We start from the raw sequence: 19,995 nt of genomic DNA, 5'->3' as shown, positions 1-19,995 counted from the left end.
GAGGAACTGGTTGACCACTGTGGGAGACAGGAGGCTGTACTAGATGGACCCTCCCTGGTTTGACCCAGCAGGGCTCTTCTGATGCTCTTCTCAGGGGAAGGCCTCAGCCTCTCTGCCCTGTTGTTGGCCTTCCAGAGGAACTGGTTGGCCCCTGTGGGAGACAGGAGGCTGCACTAGATGGACCCTCACTGGTTTGACCCAGCAGGGCTCTTCTGATGCTTTTCTCAGGGGAAGGCCTTAGCCTCTCTGCTCTGTTGTTGGCCCTCCAGAGGAACTGGTTGGCCACTGTGGGAGACAGGAGGCTGGACTAGATGGACCCTCACTGGTTTGACCCAGCAGGGCTCTTCTGATGCTCTTCTCAGGAGAAGGCCTCAGCCTCTCTGCCCTGCTGTTGGCCCTCCAGAGGAACTGGTTGGCCACTGTGGGAGACAGGAGGCTGGACTAGATGGACCCTCACTGGTTTGACCCAGCAGGGCTCTTCTGATGCTCTTCTCAAGAGAAGACCTCAGCCTCTCTGCCCTGTTGTTGGCCCTCCAGAGGACCTGGTTGGCCACTGTGACAGGAGGCTGGACTAGATGGACCCTCCCTGGTTTGACCCAGCAGGGCTCTTCTGATGTTCTTCTCAGGGGAAGGCCTTGGCCTCTCTGCCCTGTTGTTGGCCTTTCAGAGGAACTAGTTGGCCACTGTGGGAGACAGGAGGCTGGACTAGATGGACCCTCACTGGTTTGACCCAGCAGGGCTCTTCTGATGCTCTTCTCAGGGGAAGGCCTCAGCCTCTCTGCCCTGTTGTTGGCCCTCCAGAGGAACTGGTTGGCCCCTGTGTGAGGCAGGATGCTGGACTAGATGGACCCTCGCTGGTCTGATTCCAGCAGGATTCGTCTAATGTTCTTACAGTGGGGTGCAACTGTACATCCACCTAGCTGTATTGCTATTGATGTACTCAAAACCCTGTGCAGGAGATACTAGAACTGTCTTTCTGCTTCTCAGTGGTCTGCATGAACCTGGCCAAAGAGAACGCAGCTCCAGGCTCAACCACCTATGGCAGGGGTGGGGGACAGTGGCTCTCCAGATGTTATTTTTGCCTACAACTCCCATCAGCCCCAGCCATTGGCCATGCTGGCTGGGGCTGATGGGAGTTGTAGGCAAAAAAAAAAACATCTGGGGAGCCACTGTTCCCCACCCCTGATTATGGCAACACAAAAGCAGCCTCCAAGTGAACAAGCACGGATATTTTTGTACGGTGGAAGTCCTGTTCTATTTTTAGGCTGCCGACGTGCCACAGATAAATCTCACGGGTATGTGAGACAGGATAGCGAAGGGCTGTGCAGACTGGGCCCATTGTAAGCATGCTCGTGAAATTGATTTGTAGCACCACTGCCTAGTTTGGAATGGCAGCGCATAAGCCAGATTTCTGGTCCACGTCAATGCACGGCCAGCGCGTGGGAGTAGGTGGGATAGGTGGCTGCCTAGGGCGCTACCCCGCCTGGGGTCACCACCAGGTGCCCCCTTACTCCCCTTGTTTTTTCCCCAGCCGGAAGGCACCACTCAGCCGCTGCACCATTCAGAGACTTCCTTAGAAGCCTCCGAAGAGCATGGTGTTTTAGCGTCGCCCAGCTGCTTTCAAGCCGAAAGCAGCCACTCCGCTCTTTGGAGGCTTCCTTCGAAGCCTCTGAATAGTGTGGTGTTTTAGCGGCACCTGGCTGCTTTCAGGTTGAAAGCAACCAGGAGGTGTTGGGGGAAAGTGGCGGCGTGGCAGCGCGCTTGTGCACTGCCCATCCTTCTTTCCCCTAGGGTTGCCAAGTCCAATTCAAGAAATATCTGGGGACTTTGGGGGTGGAGCCAGGAGACATTAGAGGTGGAGCCAAGATCAAGGCTGTGACAAGCATAATTGAACTCCAAAGGGAGTTCTGGCCCTCACATTGAAAGGGACGGCACACCTTTTCAATTCCTTCCTTCCACAGGAAATAGTGAAGGATAGGGGCACCTTCTTTTAAGGCTCATAGAATTGGACCCCCTGGTCCAATCTTTTTGAAACTTGGAGGGTATTTTGGGGAGAGGCACTGGATGCTATACTGAAAATTTGGTGCCTCTACCTCAAATGACAGCCCCCCCAGAGCCCCAGATACCCACAGATCAATTCTCCATGATTTTCTATGGGAATAAATCTCCATAGGGAATAACAGAGTCCCCAGCAGACATTTCCCTCCCCTCCCCCCGCTTTCTGACAACCCTGAAGTGGGGGGAGGGCCTCAAAACCGGGGGATCCCCTGCCCCCACCTGGGGATTGGCAATCCTACTTTCTCCCCATGCCGCCCTGCACGATGACATCACCTAATCCAGGGATTGTTATGCAGCTGCACCTTCCATGGACAAGGTAGGTGGGGAGGAAGAAGGGGAACCCTCAGAAAGGTTCAGGAGCTTGGGATTACAAATGGAAAAATTTCCAAAAGAAGATAGAACTATAATTTGGTACTTGCTTTCAGCTGCCAGGACGCTATATGCGCAGTTATGGAAGCAAGAGAAAATACCAGAAAAATGGGATTGGATTGTAAAAGTTATGACATGGAGTGAGATGGACAAATTAACAAGAACTTTAAGAGATTACGATTTTGAAGATTTTAAAAGGGAGTGGAAAAAATTTAGAAGTTATGTAGAAGACGAGTGGGAAGTAAAAGGACACTGGACAATTTTTGATAATGATTAAACCTTAAAAGAAAGAAGAATATTGATTTTAGTTCTTAGGAATTAAAAGTACCTTTTAATGTTAGTATTTTGAGTAAATAACACTGGCGGGGGTCAAGTAACGGGGGGAGGGGTGATTAGAAAGAAGCATATGGGATAGATGAAAAGAAGTTATTAATGGAAATTGTTACCATATGTTATCAATAAAATTGTTTAAAACAAAGAAAGGTTCAGGAGCTGTGCTCCTGTGAGCTCCTGCTGAATCTGAGGCCTGCACGTGTATATATATGTCTACAACTTCAGACTGGGGATGGTGGTCATATGAGAGGTCAGATTATTAAATGCTTCCCGCTGTTCAAACAACAGCAACAATCATTAGGGTTTGTAGAATCTTTCGAGCTCAAGTGCCGTGTTCTACTGGAGGAAGTTTTTCTTCCAGACGTTTCGTTCTCAGCTGCGGAGAACATTCTTAGTGGCGTTGCAGCCGGAGCAGGCGCTCTGACCTTCTTGGCTGCTGTGCATTGAGTGAGGCCAGGGCTGCTGGAGAGCTGCTATTTCTAGGCTGGAGGGGGTGTGGTGAGAGAGCAATTGGTTTGTGAATGTACCCATTGTTTGGTGGGGCTTCCTGGAAGGGTGGTGATAAGGAAACTGGCTGTGGAATGAGACCATTGCTCTGTGTTGATTGCTGGGAGGGTTGGAAGGGGTGTGAAGATAAGGAAGATGGTTGTTGATTGTGCTGATTGTTCTCTGGAATGTGCTGGTTGTTCTGTGACCTTCTGCAATTTGTAGTCTGTAGGGTGTTTTGCAGAGCTGGATACCAAGAATGGTGGATGGAAATGCCGTCTTCCAGCAACAATCGTACAGGTAGAAAGTCGAATATCAGTAAGAGGGATTCCTGCCTGCCTCTAATTGACAAATTTGTTATCAAGGATTGTTTGGATTATGATACATTCCCTCCTGGGATCCCCCGTCTGCAGGCTGGAGCAAGAGACCAGGATCGGTTCTGAATCAGTCCTACCGTGAGTTCTAACTAGACCTCTGCAGCTACTGCTGCAAGGAAGCAAAACACGCTAATGAGCAGAGTGGGAAGGGAGTCGACTGGACCTGGTACTTGGAATGCCACTGGGGCTGCCAATTCTGGTTTGGGAAATAGAAGAAGAAGATAGAAGATATTGGATTTATATCCCGCCCTCCACTCCAAAGAGTCTCAGAGCGGCTCACAATCTCCTTTACCTTCCTCCCCCACAACAGACACCCTGTGAGGTGGGGCTGGAGAGGGCTTTCACAGCAGCTGCCCTTTCAAGGACAACCTCTGCCAGAGCTATGGCTGACCCAAGGCCATGCTAGCAGGTGCAAGTGGAGGAGTGGGGAATCAAACCCGGTTCTCCCAGATAAGAGAGCTCTGGGTGACCCAAGGCCATTCCAGCAGGTGCAAGTGGAGGAGTGGGGAATCAAACCCGGTTCTCCCAGATAAGAGAGCTCTGGGGGACCCAAGGCCATTCCAGCAGGTGCAAGTGGAGGAATGGGGAATCAAACCCGGTTCTCCCAGATAAGAGTCCGCACACTTAACCACTACACCAAACTGGATCTCCTACCTGGAGATTTTCAGGGTGAAGCCTGGAGAGGGTGGGGTTAGGTAGGGGAGGGACCCCAGCACGGTCTATTTTCAGCCATACCTTTCAGCCATACGGTCTATTTTCGGTCCATACCTTCCAAAGCAGCCATTTTCTCCCCAGGAACTGAACTCTGCTGCCCGGAGATCACTTGTGTCATTCGGGGAGATCTCCAGACCCCACCTGGATGGTGACAACCCTGAATTCCCCAGAGGACATCATTACCTCTTTGGAGAAGTCCCATGAGCCACCTCTGGGTGGGTGGCCGTTCAAGTGGCGCTCCATGTCGAGATGACAAGGAGCGAGGGTGGAAATGCTGTTTTCTTGACATATGTTGGGAGAAGAAGAGCGGCGTGCGGCACACAATCCTGACGGAGCAGCTTGCTCGTCACAGAAGATGAGAGGTGATACTCCAACCTGGGGACGTAGAAGAAACTCTAAGCAGGGCTGGAACACCTGAGAGGTGCTTTATAATTCTCAGGAATCAACTCATGCTACCCACCTGGCCCCAAGGTACAGTACCCCAAACAATCTTAGCAGCAGGGGTGGAATTCTAGCAGAAGCTCCTTTGCTTATTAGGCCACACACCCCTGATGTAGCCAATCCCCCAAGAGCTTACAAAAAAGAGCCTTGTAAGCTCCGGGAGGATTGGCTGCATCAGGGGCGTGTGGCCTAATATGCAAAGGAGCTCCTGCTAGAATTCCGCCCCTGCCTAGCAAATTACCGTGGAAGGCAGACTCGTGACGGAACGTTTCCTCATTTTGACAGATCGGCTTTATATGCATCCAACAGTGCAATCCTGTGCAGAGCTACTCCGGTCTAAACCCATTGGTTTCAGTAAGCTCCACCTGCAGATAGAATTGCGCTCTGCCATAGCTTCTCCCAGGAAATTTTCAACAATCCCACCCCCCCACCCCCCGCCCGCCACACACACACACAATTTCCTCCTGACATCTCACTTCCAGGATTACATGAGGAGAAGGAATGGCTATTAATCCAGTTTGCCTGTAGGGTCTGTATTTGCCAGAAGAGATCCAAGGCAATTCCACCCAGTTCTCAGGAATGACGGTATCTCTGCAGGCTTCTGCAGGGTGGGTGTCTTTAAGATACACTTGACACACATGATGCCTACTCGTACTGAGACCATTGGTCCCTCAAAGTCAGAATTGTCTACTCAGATGGGCAGTGGCTCTCCAGGGATTCAGGTCAAAGTCTTTCACATCGCCTGCGACCTTTAAACTGGAGGTGCTGGGGACTGAACCCGGGACGTGCTGCGTGCCACTGAGCCACAGTCCCCACTCAGAAGAAGATACTGGATTTCTGCCCTATACTCTGAATCTCGGAGTCTCAGAGCGGCCACAATCTCCTCTACCCTCCCCGCCCCCCAACAGACATCCTGTGAGGTGGGTGGGGCTGAGAGAGCTTTTACAGCAGCTGCCCTTTCAAGGACAACTCTTGTGAAAGCTATGGCTGAGCCAAGGCCATTCCAGCAAGTGGAGGACTGGGGGAATCAAACCAGATAAGAGTCTGTGCACTTAACCAATACACCAAACTGGCTTTCCAGGGTCTTATGCAGAGGTCTTTCACCATCACCTGCTTCCAGGTCCTCTTCGCTGGAGATGCTGGGGATTGAACCTGGGACCTTCTGCATGTCAGGCAGGTGCTCTACCACTGAGCCATGGCCCCTACGTAGACTCTCCAGGGTCTTATGCAGAGGTCTTTCACCATCACCTGCTTCCAGGTCCTTTTCGCTGGAGATGCTGGGGATTGAACCTGGGACCTTCTGCATGCCAAACAGATGCTCCACCACTGAGCCACGGACCCTACGTAGACTCTCCAGGGTCTTATGCAGAGGTCTTTCACCATCATCTGCTTCCAGGTTCTTTTCGCTGGAGATGCTGGGGATTGAACCTGGGACCTTCTGCATGCCAAGCAGATGCTCCACCACTGAGCCACAGCCCCTACTCAGACTCTCCAGGGTCTTATGCAGAGGTCTTTAACTATCACCTGCTTCCAGGTCCTCTTCGCTGGAGATGCTGGGGATTGAACCTGGGACCTTCTGCATGTCAGGCAGGTGCTCTACCACTGAGCCATGGCCCCTACGTAGACTCTCCAGGGTCTTATGCAGAGGTCTTTCACCATCACCTGCTTCCAGGTCCTTTTCGCTGGAGATGCTGGGGATTGAACCTGGGACCTTCTGCATGCCAAACAGATGCTCCACCACTGAGCCACGGACCCTACGTAGACTCTCCAGGGTCTTATGCAGAGGTCTTTCACCATCATCTGCTTCCAGGTTCTTTTCGCTGGAGATGCTGGGGATTGAACCTGGGACCTTCTGCATGCCAAGCAGATGCTCCACCACTGAGCCACAGCCCCTACTCAGACTCTCCAGGGTCTTATGCAGAGGTCTTTAACTATCACCTGCTTCCAGGTCCTTTTCACTGGAGATTGAACCTGGGACCTTCTGCATGCCAAGCAGAGGTTCTACCACTGAGCCGCAGCCCCTCCCCTAGAGGAAACTGGAGTATAAGGTGGGAAATGGGAATGGGACATCTTTCTTTCAGAGCCCACCCCTCCATGCTCCCCCAGCTTCCAAGCTGCTACGTACCAAATCAAAGAACTTGCTCCCTTCTGCATCAATGACCAGCAGCGTCACCTGCTCACTGTCCGCACGGATCTTGAACACCACTCCATGGTGATTGAGGTCTTCGACACTCTCTCCGTTCACGCCCAGGAGGCGATCGCCGTCCCTCATCCCTGCCTTCTCTGCCGGCAACCCGGCGTCCACCTCCCTCATAAACTGGCCTGCAAATCACAAGTGGGCTCCATTCACAAGCGCAAAGGCAAAATGGATTGGCTATTCCTCCTGCAAAAATACAGGGGCATGCTTCACTTCTACCAAATTCACGCATGCTGCGTGTATACAGACTGGACTATGTTCTCCTCGCAGAGTGTTACTCTCTGTGAAAAAGGAAAGGAAAGGTCCCCTATGCAAGCACCAGTCGTTTCCAACTCTGGGGTGACGTTGCTTTCACGTTTTCACGGCAGACTTTTACACTTCCCCCCCCCCCCCCCCCAGCAAGCTGGGTACTCATTTTACCGACCTCGTAAGGATGGAAGGCTGAGTCAACCCTGAGCCAGCTCATTTTACCGACCTCGTAAGGATGGAAGGCTGAGTCAACCTTGGGCCGGCTACCTGAACCAGCTTTCGCTGGGATCGAACTCAGGTTGTGAGCAGAGAGTTCAGATCACAGTACTGCAGTACTGCTGCTTTCTACTCTGAGCCATGTGGCCTCTCTGTGAAGGCATCCCCAAATTCTCTCCTAAACAGAGGAGAATTAAGCCGTTCTTTTGGGGACAGTGAAAAGAGATCCCCTATGAGAAGGGACGGAGTATGGCATACCCTGGTAATGCTCACTCGATGAAACCGCTCAGGGGGTATGTTGTCTTCTTTTTAACAGTCAGTGAATTAAGAGACGCAGCCTTGACAAAACAGAATGGGTCTATTGACATGAGGACGTCACACCATGAGGCAGCTTCTAGGGAGCCCTTCAGAATCTTGGGAGATCCCCGCTTCAAGTTCAACCTTCAGGAGTTCTGATCTCATGTGGAAGGCACTGCCAGTCATGGCAGACAGTAGTAAGCCAGATGGACCTCTTGGCCTGAAGGACCAGTTGGTCTGACTAAGTGTATGAAGATAAGTAGTCTTCAGCCTATGGTGGAAGACCATCAGGGAGGCTGTGAGCTTCTATAGATCTTCTGGGATTACAATTGATCTCCAGATGACAGGGATCAGTTTCTCTGGAGTAGGAGTGGCCAAACTTGCTTAACCCAAGAGCCACATAGAATAAACATCAGATGTTCGAGAGTTGCAAGACATGAACATCAGATGTTTGAGAGTCGCAAGATGGACAGAAGGGAGGGAGGGGTGGAAAGAAAGCAACTATAAATGCATTTTCCAAGCCACTAGCAGGCTTGGCTTGGAGAAGCGATTTAAAGAGGGAAATGCCTTCTCCAAGCCAGCTGATGAGATGGTGGTGACTTCAAGAGATATACAATATATGTGAAAGAACCACATGTGACTCCTGAGCCGCAGTTTGGCCACCCCTGGTCTGAAGAAAATACTGCTTTAGAGGGTGGGTTCTATGGCATTATATACCACAAAATGGCCTCACCAGCCTCCATCCCCAGAATTTCCAGGAATTTTCCAACCAGGTGGAACATATGAAGCTACCCTCTACTGAATCAGACCCTCGGTCCATCAAAGTCAGTATTGTCTACTCAGACTGGCAGCGGTTCTCCAGAGTCTCAAGCTGAGGTTTTTCATGCCTACTTGCCTGGACCCTTTTTTAGTTGGAGATGCTGGGGACTGAACCTGGGACCTTCTGCTTACCAAGCAGATGCTCTACCACTGAGCCACCGTCCCTCCCCATTGGAGTTGGCCATTCTGGTGTATTTATTTACTTAAAGTATTTTTATGTTGCCTTTCCACCCAATCAGGCTCCACAAAGCAATGAATATTTTTAAAAATCAAAACATTTGAGCAATTAAAAACACTTAAAGTTACAAATGCAATTCAATTAAAAACTCATAAGCAAACACCACCAGATGGAAGGGCAGTAGCTGTTAGGGGGGAATGCCAGACAAAACAAAAACGTCTTCACCCGCTGGCAAAAAGACACCAATAGAGGGAAACAGATGAATCTCCCTGGGAAGGGAGTTCCAAAGTTTTGGTGCCACAACAGAGAAGGCCCTTTCTCAGGTTGCCACCTATGTAGTTTCAGACAGCAAGGGCAACTGAGGCAGGGCCTCCCAAGTTGACTGAAGAAGAAGAAGAAGAGGATATTGGATTTATATCCCGCCCTCCACTCCGAAGAGTCTCAGAGCGGCTCACAATCTCCTTTACCTTCCTCCCCCACAACAGACACCCTGTGAGGTGGGTGGGGCTGGAGGGGGCTCTCACAGCAGCTGCCCTTTCAAGGACAACCTCTGCCAGAGCTATGGCTGACCCAAGGCCATTCCAGCAGGTGCAAGTGGAGGAATGGGGAATCAAACCCGGTTCTCCCAGATAAGAGTCCGCACACTTAACCACTACACCAAACTGGTCCATTAGTGTGTTCCTTACTATTCTGCAGCATGGGAGGAGACTTCCTTAAGGTCTGTTGGTCACAGGCCATACAAGGCTTCTGTTGGCATGTTTGAGCAGATAAAGAGTTGGAGGGGAAAGGGCAAAGTAGTCCCGACCCAGGCACCTGGCGGGCTGCCTTACCCTTCCTTCCTGAGCCGCACGTTTCTTCTTTCAGCAAGAACCCGTAGCCGTCTGGCCCTCTTGTCATCTGCAACTTCCGCACTTCGAAGGGGAGCCAGGTGCCGTCGGCCAGGGCAGCCGTGATTTTGATGTTGCGCTGTCGGTAGAACTCCTCCGACTCTGCGTCTATCACAAGCAGTGCCATGGGGCTGTTGCTTTGTTTGAGCTGCGTTCAAGAAGAAGAAGAAGAAGAAGAAGAAGATATTGGATTTATATCCTGCCCTCCACTCCGAAGAGTCTCAGAGCGGCTCACAATCTCCTTTACCTTCCTCCCCCACAACAGACACCCTGTGAGGTAGATGAAGATATTGGATTTATATCCCGCCCTCCACTCCGAAGAGTCTCAGAGCGGCTCACAATCTCCTTTCCCTTCCTCCCCCACAACACACACCCTGTGAGGTAGATGAAGATATTGGATTTATATCCCGCCCTCGACTCTGAAGAGTCTCAGAGCGGCTCACAATCTCCTTTACCTTCCTCCCCCACAACACACACCCTGTGAGGTAGATGAAAATATTGGATTTATATCCCGCCCTCCACTCCAAAGAGTCTCAGAGCGGGAAAGCATTTAAAAGGTGTGCGGCCCCTTAAATTTGATGGCCAGAACTAGTTCAGTTATGCTTATCACAACCTTATTCCTGGCTCCACTCCTAAAGTCTGGCTCCAACCCCAAATTCTCCTGGCTGCACCCCCAAGCTCCCCAGGTATTTCTTGAATTGGCAACCCTAAAAGGGCACTTAATGGGAGAAGAAGGACCAGCTCCCCAGAGGGCCATGGGGCGCCCCCTGGAGAGAAGCTGCAGCCAGCAGGCTCTGGAAGAAGGTTGGCAACTCCAGGTTGGGAAATTCCTGGAGATTTAGGGCTGGAACTGGGGGAAGCGGAGAGCTCAGCCGGGAATATAGTAGGATTGTTGGGCCCAGCTTGGCAACTGGCAAAAGACTGGGGTGGCTGGAGACATGGGTGGGGGCTGTCATTTCCTGGAAGACCCAGCTGTGATGTTATGCCTCTCTATGAGTTGCTGGTAACTCTATGGTAAATGACAGCTGCATGCATACCCTAAGGCAGAGGAGAGCTTGGGAAGAGGATCTTAACTGGCTTGAACAGTGCAGGAGAAGACAATATTTCAAGTTCCCAGCCCCTTACCATTTGGGGGGAGGAGGAGGAGATTAGATGTGTACCCCACCCTTTCACTCGAAGTCTTAGAGCGGCTGGCAATCTCCTTCTGTTCCCCTCACTTGAGAGCCAGTTTGGTATCTAGGGCTCTGGAGTGGTTAAGTGTGCGGACTCTTATCTGGGAGAACCGGGTTTGATTCCCCACTCCTCCACTTACAGCTGCTGGAATGGCCTTGGGTCAGCCAGAGCTCTTGCAGAGGTTATCCTTGAAAGGGCAGCTGCTGGGAGAGCCCTCTCAGTCCCACTCACCTCACAGGGTGCCTGTTGTGGGGGAAGAAGATATAGGAGATTGTAAGCCGCTCTGAGACTCTGATTCAGAGAGAAGGCCGGGGTATAAATCTGCATTTCTTTCTTTCTTTCTTTCTTTCTTTCTTTCTTTCTTTCTTTCTTTCTTTCTTTCTTTCTTTCTTTCTTTCTTTCTTTCTTTCTTTCTCTCTCTCTCTCTCTCTCTCTCTCTCTCTCTTTCTCTTTCTCTCTCTCTCTCTCTTTCTCACTCTCTTTCCCTCTCTCTTTCCCTCTCTCTCTCTCTTTCTCTCTCTCTTTCTCTTTCTTTCTTTCTTTCTTTCTTTCTTTCTTTCTTTCTTTCTTTCTTTCTTTCTTTCTTTCTTTCTTTCTTTCTTTCTTTCTTTCTTTCTTTCTTTCTTTCTTTCTTTGAGCCAGTTTGGTGTAGTGGTTAAGTGTGTGGACTCTTATCTGGGAGAACTGGGTTTGATTCCCCACTCCTCCACTTACAGCTGCTGGAATGGCCTTGGGTCAGCCATAGCTCTTGCAGAGGTTATCCTTGAAAGGGCAGCTGCTGTGAGAGCCCTCTAAGTCCCACCCACCTCACAGGGTGTCTGTTGTGGGGGAGGAAGAGAAAGGAGATTGTAAGCCGCTCTGAGACTCTGATTCAGAGAGAAGGGCGGGGTATCATCTATAGTCTTCTCCTCCTCCTCCTCCACCACAACAGACACCCTGTGAAGGTGGGGCTGAGGGAACTTTGAGAGAACAGCTCTGAGAGCTGTGACTGACCCAAGGTGAAGGAGGAGGGGGGAAATCAAAACCCAGTTCCCCAGATGAGCATCTGCCTCTCTTAGACGCTACACCAAAGTAACTCTTAAAGGGCTTTGAGCTGTGCCTGAAGACCGATGGGCAACCAGCACAGATCTTTCGGTGCTGTGGTGACACAGTCCCTGTATCCAGCCCCAGCTGTAGCCTGAGCATTGCACTTAGGACCAACGGAAGTTTCTGGAGAATTTCTGCCATGTCATTGTGTTTACCATTTCGGGAGGCAAGTCAAGATCGTTTGGGAAGCTCATGGAAGCGCTGCCAAGCCATCAGGACCCGTTAGACAACCGGATGAGGCCTGCTTGGATGTGGGAAAATGGAAACGACCTGGTACCTTTTTGTTAAGCCTGGCTTGTGTCCAGTTCTTCACACTCATTCCATTGAGCTCCAACAGCCATGAGCCATCGGGCACTCCTGCCTTTTCAGCTGGACCGTTCCTCACCACGGACACCCGGAAGACCCCTTTCACACCTGCAAAGGAGAACCTGACTTTTAGGGGTGGCCATAGGGTGGTCCGGTCCCCCTCGGCCACCGGTGGGAGATGGAGGAGGGGGGGGCGGCGTACGGTTGCCAGATCCAGGTTGGGAAAGCGAATGATGCTTCTCATTCAGACCACATCTGCTTTGGAGTCAGCTTTTCTGAGGAGGTGAAGTCTGTTTTTCCGGAAGGTTGAACCAATTTGAGAGACTTGATGTCATTTGATGGGTTTGGATGAATGGAATATGAGACTTCTATAAACAAGAGTTGTATTCAAGTATCTTGGAAATCGGTGATCAGTAATATTTTGCTCATGGTTTGACTTTAAGTGTTTTCTCAACCTCCAGGTGGTGGCTGGAGACTGCCTGAGATTATAATCACTTGCGGCCCCTATACTTTGGAACACCCTTCCAGAAGCCTTCAGGGCCCTGTGGAATTTATTGCAGTTCCGCAGGGCCTGCAAGACTGACCTATTTTGGATGGCATAGAACCTCTACTGGGAGAGGGCTGCCGCCACATCTGGATCCATAGCGCTTTGATTACTAACTGCCTAGGATCCGTGCGCGTGAGAAGGAAAATATTACACGATCCGCCTGAGTAGCACCATTGTCGTTTATCTGATTGTTTTAATATTGTTTTTGTTTACAGTCTATTTTATGCTGTTAGCTGCCTTGAGTCTGTACAGAATGGGTGGGATATAAATATAACGTAAATAACAAATAAATAATAAAAAATACTCAATCTCCAGGTGACAGAGCAACCTGGAGAAAATGGCCCCTTTGGAAAGTCCCTCCCATCACAAAACCCCACCCTTCTCTGGCTCCACCCCTTCCAATCTCCAGGTATCACCCAAGCTGGCTCAACCTTATCTTAAACGCATAGATGCAACGTTTGAATCTGGGATCCATCATGATGTTTGCAAAAATAGCCCACTCATCCAGACCACTTTGACTTCACATCATGCATTTTCATTGCAGAATTTTGATTTTCTTTGTAGCAGAATTAAGAACATAAGAGAAGCCATGTTGGATCAGGCCAATGGCCCATCCAGTCCAACACTCTGTGTCACATAAGAACATAAGAGAAGCCATGTTGGATCAGGCCAACGGCCCATCCAGTCCAACACTCTGTGTCACATAAGAACATAAGAGAAGCCATGTTGGATCAGGCCAATGGTCCATCCAGTCCAACACACTGTTACACAGTGGCCAAAAAACCAGGTGCCATCAGGAGGTCCACCAGTGGGGCCAGGACACTAGAAGCCCTTCCACTGTTCCCTCCCTCCAAGCACCAAGAATACAGAGCATCACTTGCCCAAATTTGTGATGAATTTTGCTTTTGTGTTCAGTGTGTACCCATCCCTAGTCATTGTCTACTCAAACTGGCAGCAGCTCTCCCAGAGTCTCAGGACAAGGTCTTTCTTCCATATCACCTACTACCTCATCCTTTACGCCGGAGGTGCATGAGATTGAACCTGGGACCTTCTGCATGCCAAACAGAAGCTCTACCACTGAGCCACAGCCCCTTCTGTTTGGCTATTGCTTATGGAAAAGACAAACGGCTAAGTTCAGTGAGGGCAAGGAGCTGCATCCTCCGCTACCTTCTGGAGCAGAAACGCTGAAGCCGAAACCATTTTGGTTCTTGGCCACGCAGCACAGCCGTGGCCTGTGGTAATGGGGCAGGAGCTGGGCCAGGTTCCGGTTAAGGGCTTTGGCCAGACTGTAGTCGTTCCCATTCAGAATGGTCAGCAGGACCTGCTTGCTGCTGCTCTTGATCTTCCACACCACCTGCAAGAAAGAGCCGGGAGTGTGACAAAGACAGTCAAAACCAAGGTGGGGCTTATTTTTCGGCCTGAGGGCCTGTAGAGCCAAGGAGAGACAGACTTAAACTCGAAGCCTTCCAAAGAAGTCCCTCTTGGGCAAGGGTGGCCAAACTTGCTTAATGTAAGAGCCACATAGAATAAATGTCAGACGTTTGAGAGCCGCAAGACATGAACATCAGACATTTGAGAACTGCAAGGGAGGGAGAAAGGCAGGCAGGCAAACAGCTGGAGAGGGGGAAAGAAAGCAACTTTAACTTCAAATTCATTCTCCAAGCCGCTGGCTGGCTTGGTCTGGAGAATAGATGCAAAGAGACACATGCCTTCTCCAAGCCACCCAATGGGGCGGGGGGTGGGAGGTGGGAGGGCTTCGAGAGCCACACAATATGTGTGAAAGAGCCACATAGGGTTGCCAAGTCCAATTCAAGAAATATCTGGGGACTTTGGGGGTGGAGCCAGGAGACTTTGGGGGTGGAGCCAAGATCAAGGCTGTGACAAGCATCATTGAACTCCAAAGGGAGTTCTGGCCATCACATTTAAAGGGACGGCACACCTTTTCAATGCCTTCCTTCCATAAAAAATAATGAAGGATAGGGGCACCTTCTTTTGGGGCTAGTAGAGAACACTCCCGTATACAATTCAAATACTCATAGCTGATAGTTGATTCTTTCAATTTCAAAATCCAGGCTGTGGTATAATGAGCCGTAGAGCAGAACAGAGTCCAACGCTGCAAGTCCTCTTTTAGCCGGTGGAAAGGAGGGCTGCTGTTTCTTGTCTGCAGAATGGTTGGAGCGTTGGCCTCCATTAGGAATTGTTAAGTGTTATTTGAAGCTCGTAGAAGCCTCGTGTGAAACACGGCATACAGCGCATCCTTGTTGCGTACTTTTGCCTTGCTGCTTCCATCCTTTCCACTGGCTAAAAGAGGACTTGCAGCGTTGGACTCTGTTCTGCTCTGCGGCTCATTATACCACATCCCAGATTTTGAAATTGAAAGAATGAACTATCAGCTATGAGTATTTGAATTGTATAGGGCAGGGATGGCCAACGGTAGCTCTCCAGATGTTTTTTTTCCCTACAACTCCCATCAGCCCCAGCCAGCATGGCCAATGGCTGGGGCTGATGGGAGTCGTAGGCAAAAGACATCTGGAGAGCGACTGTTGGCCACCCCTGCTCTATGGTACAATAGAGCGTCCGGGAAAACCATAGAGTTTTCCCGGAAACGCCTTGAGCGGCCCTGCACGGAAGCCTCCATTTTGATGACGTCATTTCCGGGCGACGTCATTTCGTCGCGCACGCAAATGTCCCCCGCCGGGGGATGAAGAGGGCAACCCTAACTGGAGGCGGTTGCAGCTGTAGAGAGATCCCCCATCCAGGGCAGGTGAGTGAAATGGTTTGACTTATAGTGCATTCCCACTACACCAAATCATACATTCTGCAACTGGATTTCTGCTATGCTTACACAGTAAAAATACAGTTGCAAAATGCATGATTTACTGTCGCGTGAATGCACTAACCCTTAGAGAAGGGAACAAGATGTGTATCTAGTCGCGTTTGGGCTTTTCTTGTTTGTTTCGTATCAACCTTTACTTGCTGTTCCCCATCCACGGTTGCACTCAAAGTCTTTACTACCCACTTATTGTTTGAGCACTTCTAATAAACCTGCTATTGTTAAACTGCCTGGGTCCTGACGTCACCTTGGTCACGGTTAAAAGGTATCTGTTAATAAGGTAGACAAAGGGGTGGGGTGGGGTGGTCTGGGCCCTTCCAGACAGACCTTTACCAAAATGGTGGCAGCCAGTAAAAGGCCCTTCCAGGTCTCCGGCTGTGTGACAGTAATAGTGATCTACGTTACAGGAGTGTTATAGCTTGAACGCTTTGGAGGAGAGATAAACAGAAATGCGGCAGGTATTTTGACCTGACCTGGATGGCCCAGGCTGGCCACATCTCATCAAATCTCAGAAGCTAAGCAGGCTTTGCTCCAGTTAGTACTTGGATGGGAGACCACCAAGGAAGTCCAAGCTTGCTACGCAGAGGCAGGCAATGGCAAACCACCTCTTGCTTGGACTAAGATGGTCCATGCTAGTGTGATCTTGTCAGTTCTAGGAAGCTAAGCAGCATCAGCCCTGGTCAATACTGGGATGGGAGACCACCAAGGAAGTCCAGGCTTGCTACAAAGAGGCAGGCAATGGCAAACCACCTCTATCTCTTGCTTTGACCAGGATGGCCCGTGCTAGTGTTGTCTTGTCAGTTCTTGGAAGCTAAGCAGCATCAGCCCTGCTTAGTACTTGGATGGGAGACCACCGAGGAAGTCCAGGGTTGCTACACAGAGGCAGGCGATGGCAAACCACCTCTTGCTTTGACCAAGATGGCCCATGCTAGTGTGATCTTGTCAGTTCTTGGAAGCTAAGCAGCATCAGCCCTGGTCAGTACTTCCCCACCCTCCCGCCCTGGCGGGGGACCCCAGGATTCCAAGCCTCTTCCCCCGCTCCCCCAAAAAAACAGAAGCGGGGGAAGGGGGGGAAACGGCGCCAAGGAGCGTGGCGAGCCACCCCAACTCGGAGCGGGAGATGCCTCTGCGCGGCTGCCGCCTCTTCTCCACTTCACCATGGCTGCTCCTCCAAGATGGGCTCAGGCTGGGCCCATCTCGGAGGAGAAGCTGGGATAGGGCAGGGAGGGGGCGGTGGCATTGCCCGCTCCGCCTCTGAGGTGGAGTCAGGGAGGGGTGGGGGTGGGCCAGGAGCGCGGCGGGCCGCGAGTCTGGGTCCTTCTAGGACCCGGACTCGCGGCTCGCCGCGCTCCTGGCCTGCCTCCACCCTCCCCTTCTCTGGTTTCGCCTCAGAGGCGGAGCGGGGTGGGCGACGCAGCTGTGTTGCCGCCTTTTCTCCACTTCACCGTGGCTGCTCCTCCGAGATGGGCTCAGGCTGGGCCCATCTCGGAGGAGCGGCTGCAGTAGGGCGGGGAAGAGGCGGCAGCAGTGCGGCGGCATCGCCCGCTCCGCTCCGCCTCTGGGGTGGAATCAGAGAAGGGGAGGGTGGAGGGAAGGAAGGCATTTAAAAAGTTTTAAGGTCCCTTTAATTGTGATGGACAGAACTCCCTTTGGTGTTCAATTGTGCTTGTCACACCCTTGCTCCTAGCTCCACCCCAGTGTCTCCTGGCTCCACCCCCAAAGTACCCAGATATTTCTGGAATTGGATTTGGCATCCCTAATGGGAGGTCACCAAGGAAGTCCAGGGTCGCTACACAGAGGCAGGCAACGGCAAACCACCTCTATGCATCTCTCGTCTTGAAAACTACGGGGTTGCCATAAATGGGCTGCTGCAAGACAGCACTCTTCACCACATTATACTTTTATAAGGCTGCGATCACACGCGCTAAATAATGCACTTTCAATCCATTTTCGATGCACTTCCCACCTGGATTTTGCTGTGTGAACTGGCAAAACCCGTTCGGAAAGTGCACTGAAAGTGGATTGAAAGTGCATTATTTGCGATGTGTGATCGCAGCCTGAGAGTGGAATTTTTCCAATCTTTGACCTGGCCGTGGTAGAAGGAAATTCTATGCCAAGATGACAGCAAAAGCCTAACAAGAGCAAAGGGGCCCATCTAAGAGCCAGTTTGGTGTAGTGGTTAAGTGCGCGGACTCTTATCGGGAAGAACCGGGTTTGATTCCCCACTCCTCCACTTGCACCTGCTGGAACGGCCTTGGGTTAGCCATAGCTCTGGCAGAGCTGTCCTTGTGAGAGCCAGTTTGGTGTAGTGCTTAAGTACACTGACTCTTATCTGGGAGAACCGGGTTTGATTCCCCACTCCTCCACTTGCAGCTGCTGGAATGGCCTTGGCCATAGCTCTGGCACAGTTGTCCTTGAAAGGGCAGCTTCAGGGAGTGCTCTCTCAGCCCCACCCACCTCACAGGGTGTCTGTTGTGGGGGGGAGAAGATAAAGGAGATTGTAAGCTGCTCTGAGACTCTGATTCAGAGAGAAGAGCAGGGGATAAATCTACAATTCTTCTTCTTCTTTAAGCCTTACCTGAAAATGCTCCATGTCGTCAACGTACACACCATTCACCTCGAGAATCCGGTCGCTTTCTCTCAAACCTTTGCGGTGGGCAAGGCTCCCTGGCTTCACCTGCCGGATGAGGTGCCCGCTGTTGCCCGCCTCTTGATGCAGCCAGAAGCCAAAGCTCTCGCCCTCCTCTCTCTTCAGAAAGCAGAAGCGCAGCTGCAAAGCTCCTTCTAGCTCTGAGGAGGACAGAAGAGGATAGGCTGCAGCAGGGGTCGTTTTGTAGAAAAATAGGTGCTGGAGCTCATTAGCACAACTCATTAGCATATGCTGCCCCCCCCCAGCCAAAAGCAACCTGATGCAAGAAGCCGGAGAGCCCTGGGCATGTGAGGCCTGCTTGGGCTGGCTAGAGATTCAGCCAGCCCATGCAGGCCTCACACGCCTGGGGCTCTCCTGGGCTGCCCTCCCCAGTCAAAAGCCCAGCAAGCCACCCGCTGCCAAGTAGAGAAAGGGTGGTGCAGGCTTCTTCATGGGAGTCAGTTTGGTATAGTGGCTAAGTGTGCAGACTCTTATCTGGGAGAACCGGGTTTGATTCCCCACTCCTCCACTTGCACCTGCTGGAATGGCCTTAGGTTAGTCATAGCTCTGGCAGAGGTTGTCCTTGAAAGGGCAGCTGCTGTGAGAGCCCTCTCAGCCCCACCCACCTCATAGGGTGTCTGTTGTGGGGAGAGAAAGGGGAGGCGATTGTAAGCTCCTCTGAGACTCCAAGTGAAGACTCCAACTGAGAGAGCCGGTTTAGTGTAGTGGTTAAGTGTGCGGACTCTTATCTCGGAGAACCAACTTTGATTCCCCACTGGATTCCCCACTGGAAGGGCCTTGGGTCAGCCATAGCTCTCACAGAGGTAGTCCTCGAAAGAGCAGTTGCTGTGAGAGCCCTCTCAGCCTCACCCACCTCACAGGGTGTCTGTTGTGGGGGGAGGAGATAAAGGAGATTGTGAGCCACTCTGAGACTCTGATTCAGAGAGAAGGGCGGAGTATAAATCTGCAATTCTCCTCCTCCTCATGGGTTAATGAAGGCTGCTGGGGGCGTGGCAGAGCTCCTGGTGGCTGGTTGGCTGCCCACTTTTACACTGACCTCCAGCTGGCAGAGATGAGCTCCCCTGGAGAACGTGGCTGCTTTGGGGAGTGGAGAGACCCCTCCTTTTCCCAAGCCCAGCCCTCTCCCAGATCTACCCCCAAAGTCTCCAGGTATTTTCCAACACAGAACTGGCAACCCTACACTGATAACAGGAAGAAGCAGGAAGGCCCCTCTGGAGCTTCTCACAAAGACCCAGGCTGTGTCCACCGTGACGATGGATGGAAGATCATGGAATCACAGAGTTGAAAGGGACCCCCCAGGGTCATCTAGTCCAACCCCCTGCACAACGCAGGGAATTCACAAACACCTCTCCCCGACACACACACTCGCCGCTTGCTGCAAGGTTGTTTTGACCTCTCCATCCACCCCTGTGCCCAGCCCACAGTCTGGAAATGAACCCCCTGGTTTCTCAAGTGTCCTAGTTCATCCCACTCTGACACGGCCCAGGATGGGAGGTACATTGGGAGCAGCAGTCACCCTGGTGCAGGGCCAGGTAAGCCAACCACAGGCCCCACGTCCCTCCTTTCCACGGAACAATAAAGAGCAAGCCTTCCTTTTGACAAACACCACAAAGGAAACAGCTGGTACTTCCTCTCCCGCCCCGGCAGCCAGCCAGCCCCTTTACCCGAGTCCTCCGCCAGCGACAGGGCTGGATTGTCGATCCCATCTTTTGGGTTAAATTCAAATTTCCTGCAAGATTGAGAAAGGAGAAAGTGTCAAGGCCGGCAGGTTTGGCTTCC

The 19,995-nt window shown here is 51.4% G+C and overlaps 1 protein-coding gene across 1 annotated transcript in view; it reads right to left on the bottom strand.

Moving 5' to 3' along the window:
- Positions 1–6,855: 6,855 nt before the first annotated feature.
- The window catches only part of NHERF4 (NHERF family PDZ scaffold protein 4), a 25,718-nt gene continuing 12,578 nt past the window's right edge, over positions 6,856–19,995 (bottom strand). Inside the window, exons 3-8 of the mRNA XM_060251677.1 lie at positions 19,881–19,945; positions 18,145–18,356; positions 13,901–14,087; positions 12,158–12,294; positions 9,565–9,769; positions 6,856–7,100 (exon numbers count right to left, since the gene is read on the bottom strand). Coding sequence (XP_060107660.1) covers positions 6,856–7,100; positions 9,565–9,769; positions 12,158–12,294; positions 13,901–14,087; positions 18,145–18,356; positions 19,881–19,945 — 1,051 coding nt within the window. The remainder of the gene's footprint in view (positions 7,101–9,564; positions 9,770–12,157; positions 12,295–13,900; positions 14,088–18,144; positions 18,357–19,880; positions 19,946–19,995) is intronic.

This window comes from Heteronotia binoei, chromosome 12, assembly GCF_032191835.1.
Source record: "Heteronotia binoei isolate CCM8104 ecotype False Entrance Well chromosome 12, APGP_CSIRO_Hbin_v1, whole genome shotgun sequence".
NCBI lineage: Eukaryota > Metazoa > Chordata > Lepidosauria > Squamata > Gekkonidae > Heteronotia > Heteronotia binoei.
This window is presented reverse-complemented; position numbering and strand designations above follow the sequence as displayed.